The sequence below is a fragment of the Lepisma saccharinum genome, unplaced genomic scaffold (assembly GCF_977018435.1).
Source record: "Lepisma saccharinum unplaced genomic scaffold, izLepSacc3.1 HAP1_SCAFFOLD_232, whole genome shotgun sequence".
NCBI classification, from domain to species: Eukaryota; Metazoa; Arthropoda; class Insecta; order Zygentoma; family Lepismatidae; genus Lepisma; species Lepisma saccharinum.
This window is the reverse complement of record NW_028143009.1, coordinates 10,742-33,530: the sequence shown is the minus strand read 5'-3', so window position 1 is coordinate 33,530 and position 22,789 is coordinate 10,742. Positions and strand designations below refer to the sequence as shown.

At 38.9% G+C, this 22,789-nt stretch overlaps 1 protein-coding gene across 1 annotated transcript in view; it reads left to right on the top strand.

Annotated features, from left to right (window-relative positions):
* Positions 1-21,414, top strand: part of LOC145982541 (uncharacterized) — a 28,330-nt gene extending 6,916 nt beyond the window's left edge. The window contains exons 2-5 of the mRNA XM_083115997.1: positions 9,406-10,211; positions 13,447-13,606; positions 19,596-19,751; positions 21,053-21,414. Of these exons, the coding sequence (XP_082972123.1) occupies positions 9,419-10,211; positions 13,447-13,606; positions 19,596-19,751; positions 21,053-21,137 (1,194 nt within the window). The 5' untranslated portion in view covers positions 9,406-9,418 and the 3' untranslated portion in view covers positions 21,138-21,414. The remainder of the gene's footprint in view (positions 1-9,405; positions 10,212-13,446; positions 13,607-19,595; positions 19,752-21,052) is intronic.
* The last annotated feature ends 1,375 nt before the right edge of the window (positions 21,415-22,789 follow it).

Here is a 22,789-nt window from a genome sequence, read left to right as displayed (position 1 = left end):
TGTATCATATTAATATGATATATTAAAAAGAATATTCGATGTGGAGGGATAACTCGGGTAATTGCCCCAAGCTTCAGGGAACCCCTTGCCAGTTATAAATATAAAAATAATTATTTGTGTACTGTTTATTACGAGTTTGTAGAATGCTGGTGCTTACAATTAAGCAATTAATCTGATTTTATTGACTTTATGGATGTTTTGATATACTTGAAAATGCCGAAAAATCCGTCTCGTCTCGTTTTGTGGCGGTAATATACTTCCATGTTTAGAATATTGCAGAAGTGCGTAACTCACTGTAAGTGTTATCCAAAGGATGGTTTTTATCTAGAAGTGTTTTACCATTCTTCTGGGGGTAGATTATTTCTGACAATAAATATTATTATTTCGGCCAAAATATCTTCTTAATCACTTCCGCTCCATTCGTTTCTTCCGACCACATCCGGGAAATCTCTAATCGCAAAACGTGTTTTCTATTCTAAACATAAGTCCAGTAAACAACAATAAGAAGACAACTCTTAAGTTCTTTTTATAAACCAGAAAAGTCTATTTTCCTTTGGATACAGTTTTGACATTGATCAGTAGGGAACGGATTTTAAGGTGCAGCAGCTTTCCAAAAATATAGCTGTTTTCACACCGATCGTTTGAGAACTGTATTTTAGGACATGAAATCAAGTAAAACGAACACACTTTGTTGCACCTTTTCGTGAGATTAGCACATTTATTCCCTCTTTGATGCTACAGCACCTTTTCCCTTCCTTTTCTTTCATGTGTTTTTAAAAAAAATTGGACAGAAATAAATGACTTGCACTCATCTTGAGTAGCTACATAAAATCCTATAGTCTCATTTTGTAGACCAGAACGAGAGCTATAAAATGGTGTAATATAATCATTGCAGCCCTAATAGTTCCCAAGATAATGTAGCAAAACCCACGAGAGAAAACACAAACTTCAGCAAAACCTATTCGGCAGAACGACTGTTCTCTCTGCGGTCCGCGCGCATTATATATAGAAGGCGCAGAATAAAGAGAGTATTTTATCAGCACCATCTATTGAACCTTTTTGAAAACATTATCAGAACATTCTTTTTCGGTACACGATACCGGCGAACAGATCTACGTTACTTTTAGTATATATCTGCCACAACATCTCGTATGGGCCAAAGAAAAGGCAACAAGTCATTGTTTTTTTTAAATAGTTAGTACAGCACACCGCCCTAGACAATAGGCATATGTCTTGTGAGTTCCCCTCTTTGTCAATTACCATTCATCCTCATCGTCTCCGGTTAGCCAAAAAGAAAAGTGGAAAATAAATCAAAATCCAACAATTACCACGCTTTTTACAATTTAGGTTTATCACAACGATAGTTCAAATAAGACTTCATGTCATTTTTGTTCCAGTTACCGACAAAACAAATCAACAGGTCTCAGGTTCGATGGAGTCACAATACAGTTTTTAAACTCTCCTGTGCATAATATGAAACTCATTTTTTTGCCGATAGTTGTGTTTTAAAATAAATAAACAGATCTGATTTGTATAATTAAGAAAAATCATAAGCTGTGTGATCCGTGCGGTTAAGAAAAGAGAGAGAGAGAGAGGAGTTCGTTCTTCGCAATTCAACATTATTTAGTGACAATAGTATTTCTTATAAAATATTGTCCATGTGAAATCTCGATTCTAGTCCATGAAAAAAAACACCAGATGCTCGACCGTTTTATTGACAGCACATGATAGTGCCTTGTGATGCCATTTGAGAAGCACGCACGTTGCCTTGTGCTGCAGTTATGTTGTTTGAACTAACAGGATTCGAATATCTGGGGGCCTGTGCTCTTCGAGTGTATCTTCGTCAATTTCACCCTCACAGCTTCGCAATTAGTGTGGAGTATACGACATGAGTTGACGACATGCTGGACTTTGCCACAATCACACATACTGAACAACACATGGTGTGAAATGAACTACAGGTTACACATTCTTCGCGCCTATGTGCAAGTACACTGAACTGAATTATGCAAGTTACACTAAGAAAACATTGTAATGTCAGCTTTCCACTATATTTGTTTAAAATACAGTAGAGTCTCGTTTATCCGACCTTCGCTTATCAGACATTTCGTATTATCCGACATACCACCAGGAAAAAAAAAATCATCAATCCGCAAGATCTGCAAGTTGCGATCGTGAGCGTAGTCTATTTTTAGTTTCTCCCGACTCTACCGTCTGTCATGTGTTTGTCATTACATGTTTAATGTATTATGTTCGTAATGTGTAAAAGTATAACATTCGTTTGACCTTTAATAGGCTTTTTCTTAACATCTCCCTATTATCCGACATTTTCGCTTATCCGACGTTGTGCCGGCCCGTTTATGTCGGCCGTATTGGTATCTCAGAGTGGACACATCTCTGCTCTTTCCACACCGGAAAAGATAATTACTTTTTTCATACGCATGACGCCTTCTCTTCTTTGCCCCTAAATGCTTGATCATACCCCGCCTTCGTATTAATTACTGATTGTTTTTCTTCTTCTCCAGTATTTAATCACAGCAGCAAAAGACTCCATTAGCTTCACAACAGAAGTTAACTGTACTTTCCAAGCATACACAAGCAGAAAGTTACGCCACGAAGCACAGTTCCTGTCAGAAGACTATACAGTGATGTCCGATGCTCCATTCACATCAACGCTCTTTACAATGGTAAAGGAAATACAAAAATCTGGACAAGAGAGCAGTGGAGTAAAATCCTTTTTTATCGCAATGAGAACAAAATTTACTCTATGCTGTGATTCTGGACGCCAGTTAATTTGAGAGCAGGCATTTTTCTTGCACCCCTCACAAACATTGCTCAAAGCTAGGCCACGTCTGGAGAGTGGGGCAATCCTGTTAGATGAATGTACGGAAGCAAAAAATATTGGAACACTGATATGTGCGTCTATCCAGAGAACGGAAAGTTTACATCCATGGACAATACCGTACTCGGACTGTTGATTAGTCAATTAGTGTTAATTAGTGGCAATTGTGAGCCTGTCATTTATTTCGTCCAAAACGTCCTTTTAATCATTTCCTCGCACTTTTCGTTTCTTCCGACCACAACATCCGGGAAATCTCTAATCGTAGAAGGTGTTTTCTAATCTTAATTCAAGGTAACACGCTTCTATTTATAAACCATAGAAGTCTATTTTTCTTTTCAAACAATTTTTACTTTCATCAGCTATATGTAGTACGTATTTGAAAGTAGCACGTCACCTACAAGTTGCAACAAACAGCTATTTTTACGTATCCCGTAAGTCCCTTACTTCTTGTGAAAATTAGTACAAAAAATATTCATTGTGTTATTTCAAATCACATTTTATGTTTTTCTTTTATTCTAGCATTCTCACCGTGACTCTCCGTACCTGCTCTTCACTTACTTTCACTGTTACTTTTTGCCTATTAATGTATTCTCTTCCTTCCGTCCTTCTCATTTTGATACAACGCCATACTTTTTCCCTCCAGTATTATTTTTGACACTGCAATGTACTCGGTGCAATAGTGGTATTTAAACGCACGACCATGGAAATAGGCAGCTGGGCAGAATTGCGCTGTTGCCACATATGGGAAAAGCAAAGCGAGGGCGGGACAAAATTTGCTGGTTCCCGCGCACTGTGTGGCAACGTCAACCGGGCTGCGTTGCCTAGTTCGAGCGTCAGACCGACCTCTCTCTTGGCACTCACTTTTCTGTTATCCCTGACCTTTCGAGCAAATGCTGTCATCTTGTATCACATGGATTACAAGACCAACTTTACAACGAGATCCTTCATTCTCGTAAACTTCCGAACGCACGGGGTTGTGCTCCGACGTGGCAACAGCGCGAACTTCTGCCACCCGCCTAATTTCATGGCCGTGCGTTTAGTGGAATGCAACTCAGTTGGAAAGCAATAACAACGAAATAAATTTAATTGTAAAATAATAAAATATTTAAAATTACAGTTACAAAAGGAATCACTCCTCAATGTCATATTTAAAAAACAAACATGGAAATTTATAGGAGATACACATGATACACACACACACACACACACACACACACACACACACACACACACACACACAGGGTGCTCGGAAATTCCCTTTACAAACTCCTAGGGCTAGTAGAGGGGACTGAGTAGACAATATTTGGAATAGGAACCCATGTCCGGAAACGTACCGTTTCCGTGCTACAACCATGGCAATGTGTCGGATGTGCCTGTGTTGGTATGCAACCGGGTAGGCAGTACATGACGTCAGAAGATCACCTGATGGCACATGACGTCTACCCTGCCACGGTAACCTGCCTGGAGCCCCATTCACGTGCCTGTGCGTATCCGATGACCATGGTTGAGTACACGTTTGCAGAATACACGGACATGATCCTTGTGTATGGCGCAGCGGAAGGCTATGGAAGAGCAGCTCGTCGGGTGTATCAAGAGCGTTATCCACAACGTGAAACTTCATCGAATATTCTTTTTAAAACCAGCCGATTCTGTACCACGTGTTAACTTCTGCACGTGGTTTCTGCACCGCTGCATCGAGGAGCCCCAGTTTAAACGTCGAGTTCTGTTCACAGATGAATGTAAATTCAGTAGGGAGTGTGTTCGCAATTCTCGAAACAGCCATGTCTGGGCAGACGAAAACCCTCATGCTATGCACGACCGGGGATTCCAGCACATGTTTGCTATCAATGTGTGGACAGGTATTCTGGACGGTCATGTGATCGGACCTTACCTTCTTCCAGCCAGGCTAACGTGTGCCGCGTACTTGATCTTCCTACAGGTAGTATTGGCCCTGTTCTTGGATGTTGTGCCATTGATCGTCCGCCAGGAATTGGGGTTTCAGCACGATGGTGCACCGCCTCACTTTACACGTGACGTTGGGAGACATCTTAACCGAAGATTTGGGCAAATATGGACAGGCCGACGTGGTCCAACCGCATGGCCCCCACGATCGCCGGATTTAACGCCATTGGACTATTTCTTGTGGGGTCATATGAAGAGTATGGTGTACGAGACTCCTGTAGAGACAGAGGACGAACTGCTGGCACGAGTTATGGTCGCTGCACAAGAGAATGACGGGACGGGAGCGAGTGTACCGGAACATTATTCGTCGGTGCGCAACGACGTTGGTGTTCGTCACATCGAGACACTGTTGTAGCTTAGCAGTGCCGTATGCGACTCATCCAGTGCAGAAGACAGAAACAAATTGTTGCGTTCCACTGTCGACACAGGCGTTATTGTGACCAATGAACAGTACGTTTCTTTTTTGTTCCCTTGGCATTGTTACCAAATAAATTTGCTTGTATTATGAACTGAGTCACAAGTCATTCACTTCTGTACCTTACGTAACACCTTATTTGACATGGTTGTAATAAATTAATACACTTTAGGTCATCAGGTGATCTTCTGACTTCATGTACTGCCTAGGAGTTTGTAAGGGGAATTTCCGAGCACCCTGTATATACATAGTTATATAGTTATAAAATAAATGTTGGGTGCTTAAACATTTTTAAACTTCTAAAACGAAGCAATAACAGGATTTAAATATTTTTTAGATATTTTTTAAATGAGAAAATCGATTTAGTAAGCTAGACAGCTAGTGTGGAACAAAACAGTTCATTTAACAGCATTCAGCGGGGAATTTTCCTCTGCTACTGAAAATTAGGACCACTAGACAATACACAATAATAAAAGGTTATGTTTTCTATGCTCAGAGTCCAGAGCATCATTTTCACCATGTTTGGTATCGTCGAATGAAATTCAACCCACCCTATCAAACATTTTTTTCAGAAGACGGAAATATATTTCCTTCCCCAAGCCTAGATGTCGCTCTACTTTCATGTTCAATATATTCAAGCGGACAGGAGAAAACAGAAATTTTAAAATTCTAGCGGAGTAACAATGAAACTGTTAATTAATAACAGTAGTCTCTATCTCTGTCTTAAACATGCTTAGACACTTCAGTATTCAAAATATTGACTATTTGCTATTCTTCTCACACAGTGATTATTATAGAAGATATTGTTGAGAAATAGTGCATCTGTTTAATCAACAATTTATGAATCCTCTCATGGCAGAGTCATCTCCAAATATTACTTATATTTTGTTTCAACGATTTTAATACTGCAAACAGTTGACAGGAGAATTCAATATAACTACTGTAAAATAAAATAAAACGACTTTAAAATTATTAACAGCTGTTGCATATTTAACTTTAATTAATGTGATTTTAATGATTATTTTTTTAAAAACGTATTTATGATCCACCTTGGTTTATTTGATTCAGTTGGTTTATTTTAACTTGTCCTTCTGCCACTTTTGACTAATCGCGGCGATGAGGATGAGTGATGAAGGTAACTTCCAAGCAGGACCGAAGCTTGGGGTCTGAAACCTAGGGCTCCATTCAAAGCGTTTTTTAAAAAATAAAATAAAGCTAAGTCAAAATATGCGAATGAGAAATTTACACATAAGGAATTTTCTCTTTCCCAAAGTGGCAGCAATAGTACTTTTTAAATATGTTTTTGAGACACTAAGACATAACTGAAATATTCTTAAATATAGTAATTTTTAACCATAAGTGCCAACTTCCAATCATTAAATACGTATGTACAGTGTGTTCATAAAGTTCCGGTACTATTACAATATACATTACATTTGTAATTGCACCGGGACTTTATGAACACCCTGTATAATCTGTGTTACTTTTAAAAAAATGTTCCTTTGTTGTGCGAGGGGCGAAAAAATATTAGCTACGGGGCTGCTCGCAAGGAAGATCAAAAATGATTCTACCAAGAGAAAGTAAACTGTCCTTTCCCTCCACCCCCCCCCCCCTGTTTTGGCACCCTATCGCAGCCACTAATCGAACTTCGAATAAATAGTCTGTTGATTTGAAAGATCCGTAAATAATTAACTTGGAGCGACATCTGTCTTCTCGATCGCTTTGTCCAATCATCACAATAGGCCCGTAGCCAAGGGAGGGTCAAGGGGGCCATGCCCCATCCTCGAACTATCATATATTTTAATGTGAACCTATAAAAACCAACAAAACCAACAATGAAAATTTTTCAGATATTGCAAAAATTTCAATTTTGTCCTTGAGTAGATAAATAGGTTGCTAGTAGAGAGAGGCAGGCTCCAGAAGGCTGCAGTCTGAAATATTTGGTAATTTTAATTTTATAACCATTGATGCAAGGCTCCCGATTTAGATCGAACAACCTATAGCTCTTTTCAGTTCTTACGACGGGCGCTCTAGAAGCTGGCAGGGGAAGTGGGGAGTGGGGAAACGACCAATCCAGCGCGATAAGAAACGTAGCGGCCAGTAGAACGAGTTTCACGTAGTGCTTTTTCCGGCCGCGTCATGTCTCTCAGCGCCACTGCTGTTGTGTGGTTGGTCTGTTGTGTAATCCCCGCTCCTCACCACCCTTGGCAGAACTAGGACCGGCCGCCGTAAGAACTTAAAAGAGCTATAGCTGCAACTGTGTTACTGATGGATGAGGCAGTGGGCGTTCTATGGATGAGTTGAATTTTTCCTTTACTTTGGACAATAATATTGCAGTTCTATAATTGTACGTCTAGCTGCAAAACCACCACAGGGTGTCTACAATTTCGTAAAAGCAATATTTCCTGACTTTTCTATGTTTTTCCAACCAAGTCGTTAGTGAAAGAAGGTCGCTACATTTTAGCAACACAGAGACTTACAATCTCACTCAACCGATTTACAAGAAGAAAAAACTAATCAGAAATTGACTGTTGTACAGTGCCACCAAGGCTGAGCTAAAAGATCACGTATTGACTAATTGTAAACAAAACTCTTTTTACATAAAAAATGTAACAATTATAGCATAAATAATACATAATCATAGTAAAATTTTGTAATTGTTTCAAGCCTAATAGAGGAAAAGGTCTAAATATGGGCCCCTTTTTATTTTGTCATTTTCGGAGGAAAAAAATTAATATATACTATCAAGCACCTGCCTTTAAAATGCATAACTATGAAATATATACTTAAATGTAATAGCATGCTAAAGTATAGAAGGTCTCCATTTTCTTTAAAAAAAAAGAAGCAATTTCCAAAAGATGGTAAAATGATGTATTTGAAAATTTTGGTCTAAATATGGGCTACTAGTGGTAATATCACAAAAGCAATTATTTTTTTTATCGCTAAAACATTATAAAATTCATATTAATGAATAATCTGTTGTTTTGAAAATCACGCGGGATGGGAAAAATCGAAATTAAGAAAAACATCCTAATATTTGTTGAAAGTGTGATCTCAGCATTAGACCTCATGTCATAGCCCATATATAGACCATCACGCTATTTTTCTTCTTCAATTTATTTTCGCTCTCTGTGGTACATATTTCACAAACCAATCATGGCATTATAAAAGCCCACATTTGTTTTATGTACCGCTAATATCATAACCTATACAAATAGATGAGAATTCAGAAAACGCTGAGATAAAACATACCTGCAAAAAGTTTTCGGAAGTCGCAATTCTATAACAGCGCCCAAGGCCGAAACTAACCACCACTTTCTCTTGCGAATTGGCGCCGCAACCTTTGTCCTTGGCAGATAACCAGTTCACATAGCCTCTGCCAGGCAGCAGCACCCGGGAACGCTGATAACTCCAAAACCCATATTTAAACCTTGGCCCATATTTAGACCTTCTCCTCTATCAACCAAATACAACAAATATTTCACCAAAATAGTGATAACTTCCAATAGCCACTCAGTGTAGTAGATATCTACTTGAAAATAGTTCAAAACATGATCCTTTTTCCTACATTATTCAATAGGCAATGTCTTCTGTAACTAGCGGCAGTGGTAGCGATTGGGTTCCAGAACTGGGGGGCGGGGGCAAGGACAGTTTACTTTCCCTTGGTCGATAAGGTTTAGTTAGCATAGTGTGTGTGTGTAAAAGTGAAAAAAGGTGAGTAGGCAACTGCCCCCCCCCGCCACTGACTACCGGTAATACTCAGTGTTTCAATCTGAAGTAGAGTCTGTCCACGACAAATTTGAAATGCCTTGCTTGTCCCTTCTTTCGTTGTTAAAAAACTACTTTTAGTGCAATAAGACAGAAATGTAGATTTTTTTCCACAAACAGTAAATTTCCTTCACTTTTTTTTGAAAAAAGGAAATTTCCTGACTTTTCCAGGTTTTCCAGACTTTTATACACCCTGTTCCATTGAGTTGATGGTCACATCTAATACTCCAACAGCATTTCGGATCTTCTCTTTTCCACACTTAGGATCTTCCCCCTCCTCTAAAAAATCCTGTGTAGGTGTTCTTATAAGAACTGGCAACATTGAAGGGACATGTGCTGGCCACACGCTTTGTCAAGATTATGACGAAGATAAGGTCAGAGTTTGCGGAACTACATGCTTCTATATTTTCTCTTTCAGGTGTACAGTGAAGATGAAGAAGACATTGGTCTGTATGGTCTTCGTAGCTCTCTCGAACATTATTCTCTGCTTCCAAGGTGGTTTCTTGGGAAATCCAGACCAGTTAACCAACAATGACGACACACTGGACGCAGAGGGCCAATGGCCAATGGAAAACTTCGGCATTTTCAAGCGAGAGTCGCCATTGGATGACACTGGAGAATATGACATCAATTCGATATTCCCTGGCGCCACCTTCGACGTCAACTCATTGCCGAGGGAGAACTTGGGTTCGAATCTCTTCAGATTCAAAAGAGACGGACTGTTCAGCTACACCGGAGGGTCTTACGGCTTCAATGCTCCATTCTCCCACTCGACCAATGAAGCGTCCGCTGATAGTTTAGGTTCGAGCGCCTTCGGCCTAGGAAACTTAAAACCAAGTGGATCTTCCATATTTCCTTTCGACAAGTTCAACAAGAGAAACCTTGATGGTGCAAGATCTGGCTCTCTTGATAGCACGTGGACCAACTCCAGAGTACCAAGTACCATTAATAGACCCACGGGTACTACAAATAACGCGCCAAGGGACGGAGTTCGAACCTCACTCGATACAGGACGACGCATATCATCCGATGCTTCCCGTGGAACCGGAAGCGGACTCACAAGCCCAGGAGGAAATCGCTGGTCCAGCAGTAACACTGGAAACAGTCTACTTTCCAACAATAGACCGTCGTCAAATTCCAACAGGAACAACAATAGAGGCTCTGGCAACAATAGAAGAAACAATGAAGGAAGCTCAGGAGGCAGAGGAGGAGCCATGTTTCCTGGTAAATATGTTTTAATAATATATTTATATAAAATTCGACAGGCAGATTTCTCCAAAAGTAACACTGTTCTCAAAGCTAGTGTTTTCTTACGTTAAGAGTCGTGATTTTGCTCGTCACTATCATCCAACAAAGTGATGAATTCAGAGGAGGAAGAAGTTGTCCCGAAAATTTCAATGGCAGAGGATTCGGACATTATCTAAGAAATTTGGCAAGCATGTTCACTTTGGCTTTCTTTAATTGGCTTTAATTTGACGTAGAACGTACTTTTTTTTCGTATTAATAGGCACTGATTAGGTTCTCTTTATAATTGAAAGTCAAAATAATGAACAAATTTAAATTATCGTCAGTTTTAATAACTACTAAATTAAGAAATATGATGGATCATTATACGCTTCAAGCTTGGGAGCGAATTTACAATATAGAGAAAATCTCCAATTTCGTTAATATTTGGTAAACTAACTAAATTTAGCCTTCTAATCACGAATCTGTTGTTAAAATGCGTGGGGTCACGTGTGGAAATCGGGAAAATAGGCGATAGAATTGGAAATTCTTTTTTTTTAGAGCTGTATCGCATTGATTTACGAACAAAATTTTAACTAAGCTTGCATAACCTAACCTAACCTTACCGGAAATGGTTCGTGGGGCTATCCGTGAATGGTTTGCGAGGCTACGCGTGCATGGTTCGTGGGGCTACAGCTTCCTCGCTGCGCAAGACGCCATTTTTCTAGAAGAACGCTCGCACCGTTGCAAAACTTACGGGCCACGTCCATCCTCCTCCACACTCCACTTAGATAACTGTTGCACATCAACAATTTTATCACTCCTCTGTTCCGCCATGCTTCAACGATTAATGCTCTGAAAGTAACGAAGCAGCAGTGTGGCAACTCTGTAGACAGCGCAACGAATGCCGAACGCCACTTGCTCATATCATCAAACATGGTTCCTATGTTTCTGTATGGAGAATGATCGCGGTAATGAAGAACGTAATTTTTCAACATATATAGACGCAAGTGTACAATTTCTATACGTCACCCCCAAATCTTAACTCCAGATACATTACCAGGACTGTATATTTAGTGAGTATAAGAAGTAGGAAAGAAATTGGAGATATTATCTGTATTGTACATTGTTACCCAAGCTTTTGTGAGGAACCAAGAAAGTTTCATTGATGACGTCATCTACAGGTATGCTGTAGAAAGTCTAGAAGCCTAGGTTTGCTGTAATTTGAACCAGTTTTTCCACGCGAGCCGATACTGTTGCTAGAACGTTGTCTCAGAGGAATCGATATTATTCCAAGAATGTTGTCTCAAAGCAGCCGAGGTTGTTCCTAGAATGTTGTCTCAGGAAAGCGGAAGTTGTTGCTAGAATGATGTTTCAGAGCAGCTGATATTGTTCCTAGAACGTTGTCTCAAGGAAGTTGATGTTGTTCCTAGAACATTGTCTCAGGAAATTTGATGTTGTTCCTAGAACATTGTCTCAGGAAAGTTGATGTTGTTCCTGGAAAATTGTCTAAGGGAAGTTGATGTTGTTCCTAGAACATTGTCTCAGGGAAGTTGATGTTGTTCCTAGAACATTGTCTTAGGGAAGTTGATGTTGTTCCTAGAACATTGTCTCAGGGAAGTTGATGATGTTCCTAGAACATTGTCTCAGGGAAGTTGATGTTGTTCCTAGAGCATTGTCTCAGGGAAGTTGATGTTCTTCTTGGAACATTGTCTCAGGGAAGTTGTTGTTGTTCCTTTAACATTGTCTCAGGGAAGTTGATGTTGTTCCTGAAACATTGTCTCAGGAAGGTGATGTTGTTCCTAGAACATTGTCTCAGGGAATTTGCTGTTGTTCCTAGAACATTTTCTCAGGGAAGTTGTTGTTGTTCCTTTAACATTGTCTCAGGGAAGTTGATGTTGTTCCTGAAACATTGTCTAAGAGAAGTTTATGTTGTTCCTAGAACATTGTCTCAGGGAAGTTGATGTTGTTCCTAGAACATTGTCTCAGGGAAGTTAATGTTCTTCCTGGATCATTGTCTCAGGAAAGTTGATGTTGTTCCTAGAACATTGTCTCAGGGAAGTTGATGTTGTTCCTAGAACATTGTCTCAGGGAAGTTGATGTTCTTCCTGGATCATTGTCTCAGGGAAGTTGATGTTGTTCCTGAAACAATGTCTAAGGGAAGTCGATGTTGTTCCTGAAACATTGTCTCAGGGAAGTTGATGTTGTTTCTAGAACATTGTCTCAGGGAATTTGCTGTTCTTCCAAGAACATTGTCTCAGGGAATTTGATGTTGTTCCTGAAACATTGTCTCAGGAAGGTGATGTTGTTCCTGAAACATTGTCTCAACATTGTCTCAGGGAAGTTGATGTTCATACGACATTGTCTCAGGGAAGTTGATGTTGTTCCTAGAACATTGTCTCAGGGAATTTGCTGTTGTTCCTAGAACATTGTCTCAGGGAAGTTGATGTTGTTCCTGAAACATTATCTCAGGAAGGTGATGTTGTTCCTGAAACATTGTCTCAACATTGTCTCAGGGAAGTTCATGTTGTTCATACGACATTGTCTCAGGGAAGTTGATGTTGTTCCTAGAACATTGTCTCAGGGATGTTGATGTTCCTAGAACAGTGTCTCGGGAAGTGGATGTTGTTCATAGAACATTATCTCAGGTAAGTTGATGTTCCTAGAACATTGTCCCAGGGTAGTCTATGTTGTTCCTAGAACATTTTTTAGGCAAGTTGTGTTGTTCCTAGAACATTGTCTCAGGGAAGTTGATGTTGTTTCTGTAACATTGTCTCGGGTAAGTTGATGTTGTTCATAGGACATTGTCTCAGGAAAGTTGATGTTGTTCCTAGAACAATGTCTCAGGGAAGTTAATATTCCTAAAAAAGTGTCTCAGGGAAGCTGATGTTGTTCCTAGAACATTGTCTCAGGGAAGTCGATGTTGTTCCTTTAACATTTTCTCAGGGAAGTTGATGTTGTTCATAGGGCATTGTCTCAGAGAAGTTGATGTTGTTCCTAGAACAATGTCTCAGGGATGTTGATGTTCCTAGAACGTGTCTCAGGGAAGTTGATGTTGTTCCTAGAACATTCTCTCGGAACAGCTGATGTTGTTTCTAGAACGTTCCTTCAAGGAATTTGATGTTGTTTGTAGAGCATTGTCTCAGGACAGCTGATGTTGTTCGTCAAATGAATGGATGGAAAGCAGAACCTTAAAAGCAACAATACCCGCATAACACTGCAGTTTGTGTTCCAGGGACGAAGTGGTGTGGTTCCGGCAACAAAGCAGAGAACGACACAGATGTCGGGGAACACGAGGAAACGGACAAGTGTTGCAGAGAACATGACAATTGCCCGGACTACATCGAGGCAGGAGAGACCAAGCATGGCCTAACGAACGATGGATACTACACCCGGTAAGTCTTCTCCCAAGTAAAATAAATAAATAAATAAATGATATTTTAGCCCAAAATATGATTATTTAGAAATGATATTTAGGTTATGTAATTGCTTCTCCACTCATATTGATTCTGGCTACACCACTGAACGCATCATTACAATAGCTCAGTATTTTATAAACGTTCTGCTTTATCTGCAGACATTTTTTATTTCAATTTTTTTTAAGGAATGAAGAGATGATAGAGGAAAGTTTGCAGAAGATGGATGTCTACGAAATGGGATTTATGCTTTCTGTATTTTTTTCCAATTCTGGGAGTTAAATTTTAAAAATCCACATCGATAGCCTGCAAGAAAGTGACCAATCTGGTGGGGAAAGTTTAAAGTTAAACCTAGCACAAATAATATCGTAGATTAGAACTTTACACTAAGTTCTAAGGGTGTTAAGAAACATCCTATTCGCTGTTAGGACATTATGGGAGGGTGTGGATAATCCATTGTCTGCAGAGGTACGATTGTTGCCATCTACCGTTTATAAAATCGGTGTGTCTTACACTGAACTGTATATTGCCGGCTCCCGTGGCGGAGTGGTTAGCGCATCGCGCTACGAGGCCAGGGGTCTCGAGTTTGAATCCTGGCCTGGGCATGGATGTTTGTGAGAGTCCATCAATTTTATGACATCATCTCTCATCCCCATCTTCGCAAACTAGACAAAAGTGGCACAAAAAGCGAAGTAAAATAAAGCAAATTAATCAACCTTAAGCTGTAGAACTACATTGGAATTTGCCATCTGCATGCACGTGTATACTTTCATCATTTCCTCCTGGTGAAATGAAAAAAAGATTTAGTTAGATAAGATTGAAGAGGGACAGAAAAACAATAAATTCAGGAAAAATAATATATTTCAGCAACTTGGCTGTAACTTTTAGAAAAAAAAATATTTAATGAACAATTTGTACTTGTATACAAGCATATCGTATATTATACAGGTATTTGGATGCTAACATTGCATGACCTTTTTCATGACTGATTGTATGTAAAGGGTTATTCAAAAAGAACTCTACAGTATAGCGGAAAAACTAATTGTTTGTTTGAACTTAACTCTAGCTATGTGTACTAGGGTAGATATCAGCATCTTACTTCAATGAATAACTTCCTTTGGGGTTTTGTGAAAGATCACCCACGCCCTCTCTTAACAGCTTTAGAGAACTTACAAGATGGACAACTGAAACCATCACACAAGTCGATCGGAAATGCTGAAGATAGCATGGGCTGCATTTAACTATCGCCTAGTAATTATCATTACCAATTTTCTGAAATTTAAGCTTTCATTTGATTCCTCTATTAATTTAAATAATTATAAACCACTGTTACAATAAACGTTTAGACTTATCGACATCATTTGAAATAACCCTTCACATAGCGTAATGTGTGGGAAGTACAGCCCGGCTGCCTTAGCCGAAACCATGGACAGAAGTGCGCATGCGCCAACTGGTTCAGTGTCAAATAGGGGTGATGGCAGAAATCGCATACCTCTAATTAAGACTGAAAATGATTTATACTCACTTGTGGAGTGTAATATGTAGAGTTATATACTTATTAGTAGACTTTAAAATTGCAATCTTGTGTGGTGCAATGACTCACAATCTTCAAAATAGTTGTTACAAGTAGAAATATGAAGGTATGCTCGCCGCCATGATAGTATCTCCCTCTCTACGAAATTGTTGGCTTAAAGTTGACCCATAAAAAAAGGCTCACGTTTCCGTTCTGGAACCTGGAGGTCTGTGGCAGTAATGTCATTTTTGGAAGATAAGCGTTCCGTGAAAATCGTTTTCTGTGGAAACATCAATGAAGTAATGTTTCATATTATGGAAGGGTTCAGATTGAAAATAAAAGCAAGCAAATATATAGGGTAACTTCGGTGATTAACGCCACCAATTGGTCATTTCGTTCTAGAACTCATACATTTTTATTGTTAGGAACATGAAACTTACATGTATAGGAGAATGAACTTTCCTCTATTGTGTAATAATAAAATATTGATTGCACTGTTATAATGAAAGCAATAAAATTCTAAATTCTGTGTTAATGCAAAATGGCGTTATTTCCAGACCTGTCGGGTAATAACGCCATGTTCATAATTACAAGTAAAACATTCACATTATCCTAATTACAAGTAAAACATTCACATTTTCTTTACTAAACTGTACTAGGAAAAATAATTACTGTAGTAAGTTATTAGAAAAAAAAGTATTTTTTTGTCTTTTTGCGATACTCAGTCCCTCAAAGTTCAGCGAGGAACGTGCTGCACATGCTATCTTCTATCCCTTGTTTGATGGCCGCCATAGCTTGCCTCAAGTCATCCACTGACCATTTGGCCCGAATATTTCTACATTTCCTCGCCATCTGAAAGAGGAAATTAGCCGAGAATAAATATCTGTACGCCTCGAAAGTAACTGAGCAAGGATAAACCTATTTTCGAAATCAATATTTCCTCAAATCTGAGTTTAAATTGAGTGGCGTTATACCCCGACACGATGATGGCGTTATTTCCCGAAACAACAGACTGTAGTTTAACCAACTGTTCTAAACTTACGACACTGACCATGAAAACCGTACACACATCATTCACTTACGTAATAAACGTATTGTGTGCGTACAGCATTGTTAACATTTAAAATCTAATCCTACAATAGAAAAACACTCACCTTTGTCGGCGCGATGAAAATGTGGACCCTTTTTCCTCGAAACTCCACTCAAACGTCTACACTGTTCAAAGTGTTTCTCTTAAATGAAGGCTCAACAATGGCAACCGTTCTTATCAGCAATGCTACCAGGCACCATTGTTTATGGCACAACGGTGAGTCACACCTTAACTTTACATGCGTCCATGTTTTCAGAGTTGAAACTTTGAAATGGCGTTATTTCCCGCCTGGCGTTATTCACCGAAGTTACCCTACTGCTGGACAAAAAAAACCGGACACTTGCATTTTTTGTGATAACGCATAAATTCTGATTCGAAGGCTAAGTAAATGTTGCAGAAATTATTGGAAATAAGAAATCCTGAATATATTCAACAGAAAGGAAACTAAAATTTATTGTTAATAAGTTAAATTAGAACATAAACGAAAGTTACAGAAAACTACCAAAAAAAATCTTAGCAATATTTTTTTTTTTAATATTGTTAACTGGTACTGGTGGGGTCTAATAGCGGGTGTTACCTCCCCTGCCATCAATTACAGCTTGTAACCGCCGTGGCATACTTCGAATAAGGTTGGCAATCACTTCTTGGTCCAATTACTCCCATTCTTCTTGAATAGCACGTCTTAGCTCTTCAATTGTTTCTGGAACTATTGCGCGGTTTCTGATATGTCGTTTCAGTTGATCCCAGACGTGCTCTATCGGATTTAGGTCCGGACTTTGTGGTGGCCATTCTAATCGCGTAATCGCAACTTCGTCCAAGTACTCCGTGACAATATTCGCAACGTGAGGACGCACATTGTCATGCATAAAAACAAAGTCCGGGCCTATGAATGGTGCATATGGTACTACATGATCTGCCACACATTCTGTAATATACCTGCAAGCTGCCATTGCCTCATTATCTACAAGAACCAACTCTGTACGTCCTTGTAAAGAGATACCTCCCCAGACCATGACACCACCACCCCCAAAGGGTGTTATTTCAACGAAACAACATTGTGCATAACGCTCATTAGGTCTTCTATACACATGTTCAAGCCCGTCTGATGAACGTAGGTTGAATTCTGACTCATCAGAGAATAAAACCTTTTCCCACTGCTCCACATTCCAACGTAAGTGTTTTGTAGAAAATTCCAGTCTTCGCTTCCGGTGACGTGCTAACAACCTGGGACCTGCAGCCGGCCTCCGAGATGATAAACCACTTTCATTCAGTCTTCTACGAACTGTTCGTGAAGAAACCACAGTTCTATGAACATTTCTCAAATGCTGTGTCACAATATTTGAAGTCGTACGACGGTCTCTTAAGACTATGATACGCATGAAAGATCTTCCTGTGCTGTTGTGCATCGTTTCTGACCAGAACCCGGTCTTCTACCATAGGAACCGGTTGCGTCATACCGTCTGAGACCTTCATGGATAGTACTTCGTGCTATATTTAGCACCCTAGCAATATAGTGTACACTACGACCATCATCACGAAGAGCTACTGCTTTTACACTACCTCTTCACGTCTCATTTTCAAGCTAGCAGCAAACTTACGATACACTTGCAAGAAAAACACCAGCAATGACAATGTCAATAATATCTGTTACTATGGTTACTATGAACCAAAATTCATGCCTCTCTAGACATTAAACAAAATAACATCAACAGGAATTGAAAATCAATAAATTAAAACAAAATTGCATGAAATTAATTTTGAGCCTACTAAGTGTTCCAAATAAGTAAATACGAGTAAATAAATAAATAAATAGATAAATAATAAACGGAAAACTGTGGAAAATGTTCAATAATGAATGTTCAATTGTTCAATACTTAACTGAGAGCGTAATTCATAAGTAATTGCAATTCAGATGTCAAATATTAAGGTGTCCGGTTTTTTTTGTCCAGCAGTATATATAATCGAAATATCACAGTGTAGTTTGCTTGGTGCTTCTACCTGCTTCCCCTCTCGGAATACACCTTTCCAGGTAGTTTTGTCTTCCCTCGCTGGATTGTACAATTGCAAATTGACTTTTAACAAATATGTTGTGCACGAGTCTTAAACCCTATTCCCCTGGTCCCGCTCACTTTGGAAGTTTGCCGCTGGTTCATGGTGTCACCCTCTCTATGTTCTATCAAAGTTATTTTACTATTATACGTTAAATAGAAGCAAAACTTAATCTTACGACGGGGAATGTTTTATTGCACTAGTTGTGACGTTCACTAGTCAATCATTTGCACGATTACAATTCGTTCATAAATATTTCAAACTAAAACGCGAAAGTGAAGATACAACTTCTATGGGTCTATATATTAGTGAAATAACTGAGCAATATGCAGTTCACTATTACCTATATTTCCATTTTGTCCCACACATTACCACATAATGACTATTGATTCTCGTTGCTATAGCAACGTTAGAATTCCAAATATCTCGTTTATACAGTGTATACCGCAATAAATAACATAAAATATAATTAACGTTTTACAAAGTAGTTATTATACATTTTTAACTGGTATTTGAAAGTGACTTGTATAATATGAAATTAATAATTTCAATAAACATATAATTAATTATATTGTGCGGATCCACAGGACCGTCACATGTTCTATCAAAGTTATTTTACTATTACACATTAAATAGAAGCAAAACTTAATCTTACGACGGGGAATGTTTTATTGCACTAGTATGCCATTATACACTGAAATGATAATCCTGGAAATACAACAGAATAGTATTTGCTCCACTAATTTTCTTACTCTCTATTTCTATTATTTTTACGTAGCTTTTCTACGTATTAACTTAATCTTGGCGATGATGATGAGCGGATGAAATGTCCAAAAAGGTATATTTTAACATTTGATGCATGCATATATAAATTCTGGGTAAGTGGGGAGTCCCAGCTCCACCAAATCCCGTCGTGGTTACTCCATTGAAAAATACCTGAATTGACTTCTTTTAAGTAGGTTGTTTTAGAAAGTTTTCACACTCCAGTAACAAGTGACACACGGCAAATTGAAGTGATAAGCGACACGCGACAAACAATTGACACGTTACACGGGGTATCTCACCAAAAATACAGGTGACAAGCGACACGAGGGATTAACACAGCAATAAGGACGTTGCCAGTCCGGTACGAAAGGTTACATTTCTGAAGGTTCGTTTCCAAGTGACATGTCCCTTGTCACTTCGATCTGCAAGCTTAATTACAAGATATTTAAATATTAAAAAAATATGACGCCTCACACACTCAACTTCTACATGTTTAAATTTGCCCACTGTAATAGTATAGTAATTCCTGTGTTGGTTTTATTCGTCTGTAGATTAAGCTGCAAGTGTGACCAGGAATTCCATCGCTGCTTGAAGAGGGACAACTCACGACCATCTCAGAACGTTGGAAACACTTACTTCAACCTCCTCACGTCCAGATGCTTCAAGAGCGACTACCCGATCGTCAAATGCGTCAAGGAGGAACCGGGGTACGTCTCGTTCATATTTGTATACTTTTTCTTAATTTAAGTCGCTTTCCTTCTTAAGGCTAACCATGATTAGTTGAAATTAATGAACAGACATTCGAATATCGGCCTGAGCATGTGTGTTCTCTGTAAGTGTCAATTGATCAATTTCATCATATCCTCATCTTCGCGATTAGCCAAAAGTACAGAGAAGTGATGTGAAATAAACCAACAGACAAAATCATCATGGAAACCACTCTTCATAGCAAGTTAAATTAAAAATTAGGTACCGTTTTTCTCACCCACGTCAGCAAAAATTGTCCATGCAGAAAGGTGGGTAAATTGAATTAATACAATGTTTTTACTGAGTAAAAGTTACAAATCATACTATCGTCACTGCAATACAGTTTGCATTTTTCCATCAAACATGTTTTAGGTGTATTCCAAGTTTTGCATACCAAAAACTTGGGATTTTAGTGGTGACCGTTTCCGAAGCTTCCACGTAATAAACCCTGAACTTCATTCTAGGAGACTAACTTGTCTATGGCGTCTAAACTCACAACCAGTAAAATCAGCTGTGTGTGTTTGTGATTATCGTTTCATCACTTTCATCTTACTACTATTCATCTTCATCTTCGTGAGTAGCAAAAGCGAGGTAAATAAAATAATCAAGCATGCATAAGGAAAACTTCAAATAAGTTATTAAAAAGAAATAGGTTCCTTTCTTTTACCAAGGTTTCCAAATTATAATATATTTTGTGTAATTACATCATAGGCTAGCTATGTGTCTATTTTCTGAATTTGAATTTAAAATTTTGGATGCGTCAGCACTTAGGCTATTTTGCACCCGTCACATTATACGAGGTCCAGCCCCATACCATAAACAAATACATAACTGAAATGCCGTATAACTAAAATCTTAAAATATTCTGACTTCGGTTAAAAGCTGAGGCTTAAAAGGGGCGGACACTCAGCACACATAAAGACAAAAAACAGGACAACAAACAGAATTATACTGGCCATAGGGCCAGTCGCCAGAGCCTCGTTAGTCTTTAGTCCAGGGTGCACTACGTGGAGCTTTAATGTGAACTGCAAAATGCAGTCCAGGGTGTACTACGTGGAAGGTCACCCTCACCTCTATGTGTCTATAAATACTATTTTGGGAGTAGCACTAAAATTAATGTAATCTGCCTCATCTTATTCTCACAGAACGGAACGCCAGGTATCTGGGCTTGCCCAGTGTTTATGACTTTCCGGAATCCTACTTGAAGGTTAAAGTTATAATATTCATTAATAATATCGTGATTTTTATTATTTTTCAACAGGAAAATCTGGACTCGATGTGAACAATATGAGCAAGACAGATCGAAACAAAAGGAGTACCAGTTCTTCGATAACCCAGCTTTCTAATAACTTTAATCGTTTCCTGTACAACACTAAATAAAGCGTTAATGTAATGTGAAATGTAAAAATTGAGTATTACTTTGTCAAGAATGTTTCTATTCCACATGTTACTATATTGTAATTGACATGGTAGATTTTTGCATTTTGCAACTGTTTGTATCTCTGCAATTGTATGCATTTAGGATCTAAGCTTTGTCTAACTTTTTCATGTAAATTGTACCCGCTACAATTTGTTATCTTCATTTTACTGTTGCAGTTTTGTAAGCAACGTTAGAATAATATTTCTGTGAAATAATTGGAAGTAATGTTATTATTTTGTTTCCTATACCCAAGTATGTCTACAATATTCTTTCATTTAGGAGTAAGCTGACAACAACAAAATAAATATTATGGGATGTATTTAATTGCGCTGAATTCATATGGCAACCCTGCTTCATTTCGTATTACCTTGCAACCATGTGCTCTTGTATGGCAATTGCACAAATGTGGTAAGATATTATACTGGTCGCCTTTTGAACCGACGGCTGAAGAACAATGAATCAGCGATGGGTTTGACTGTGTTCGGCTGACATCGTTTATTATCGTGGTCCAAGGTGCCGAACGCCGCTCGCAGGAGAAATAAACGAAGGTTTCATGCTGCCAAACATCTTTTAAGAATCCACAAGTAGTGCATGCTTCACGCTTTTTCTACCTGCAGACAAATCGCGGCGCTTAGGCCATTTCGTCAGGTTCCCTGGCTCTGTTATCACATTCATATAAAATGCATGGGTATTGCTGTATCCTGGCTGAATCCTTTCATACAAGAATACAATCAGACAACACATGTAAAATTGTTCATGAAGCGAGAACAAAAATACAATCAGACAACACATGTAAAATTGTTCATGAAGCGAGAAGAAGAATACAATCAGACAATACATGTAAAGGTATTTTAACTCCACCCTATGCTAATCGGGACTGAACCTACAGTTTACAGTAGGATCTGAACCACTATGTGCCCCCACAGGGTGTCGAACCCGGGACCCCTTGATTACAAGGCGACGACGCAACCACTGCGCCATCACAGACAACACATGTAAAATTGTTCATCAAGCGAGAAGAAGAAAACAATCAGACAACACGTAAAATTGTTCATGAAGCGAGAAATACAATCAGATAACACTTTATATTGTTCATGAAGCAAAGATCGTTTCGTACAAGAATACAATCGGACGCTAATGTATCTCGTTACGGACAAGCCCTTAGAAAAGTTCGTACGGGCGCCTTTCATCTACATTGCGATTAACCAAAAGTATTGGAAAAGTCACATAAAATAGGGAAAAAAATACGTCTTTCCCTTGTGATGTTATATCACACCTGTTCCTCAAGCTTGCAGCAACTCACCTTCCTCCAGTGCAGCCCAATGCCACTTGCCCGGTGAGGTCATCGAACGGAAAAGAAATCGAGAGTTGTGTAAAACTTAGTCGCCTTTGGTTTTAGTTCAAGGCCAGCTGCCGGCTTCTTCTCTGACCTACAGTATATCCGTTCTTCCTTGAAACGTATGTTCGCGCAATCAACTAAGCACTTTCGCAAACTTTGTTGCAACTTTTTCTTTTTAACAACCGATTGTATGTTTCACAAATATCCTGAATATTGAGCTGCGTATAAGAAGAGATACA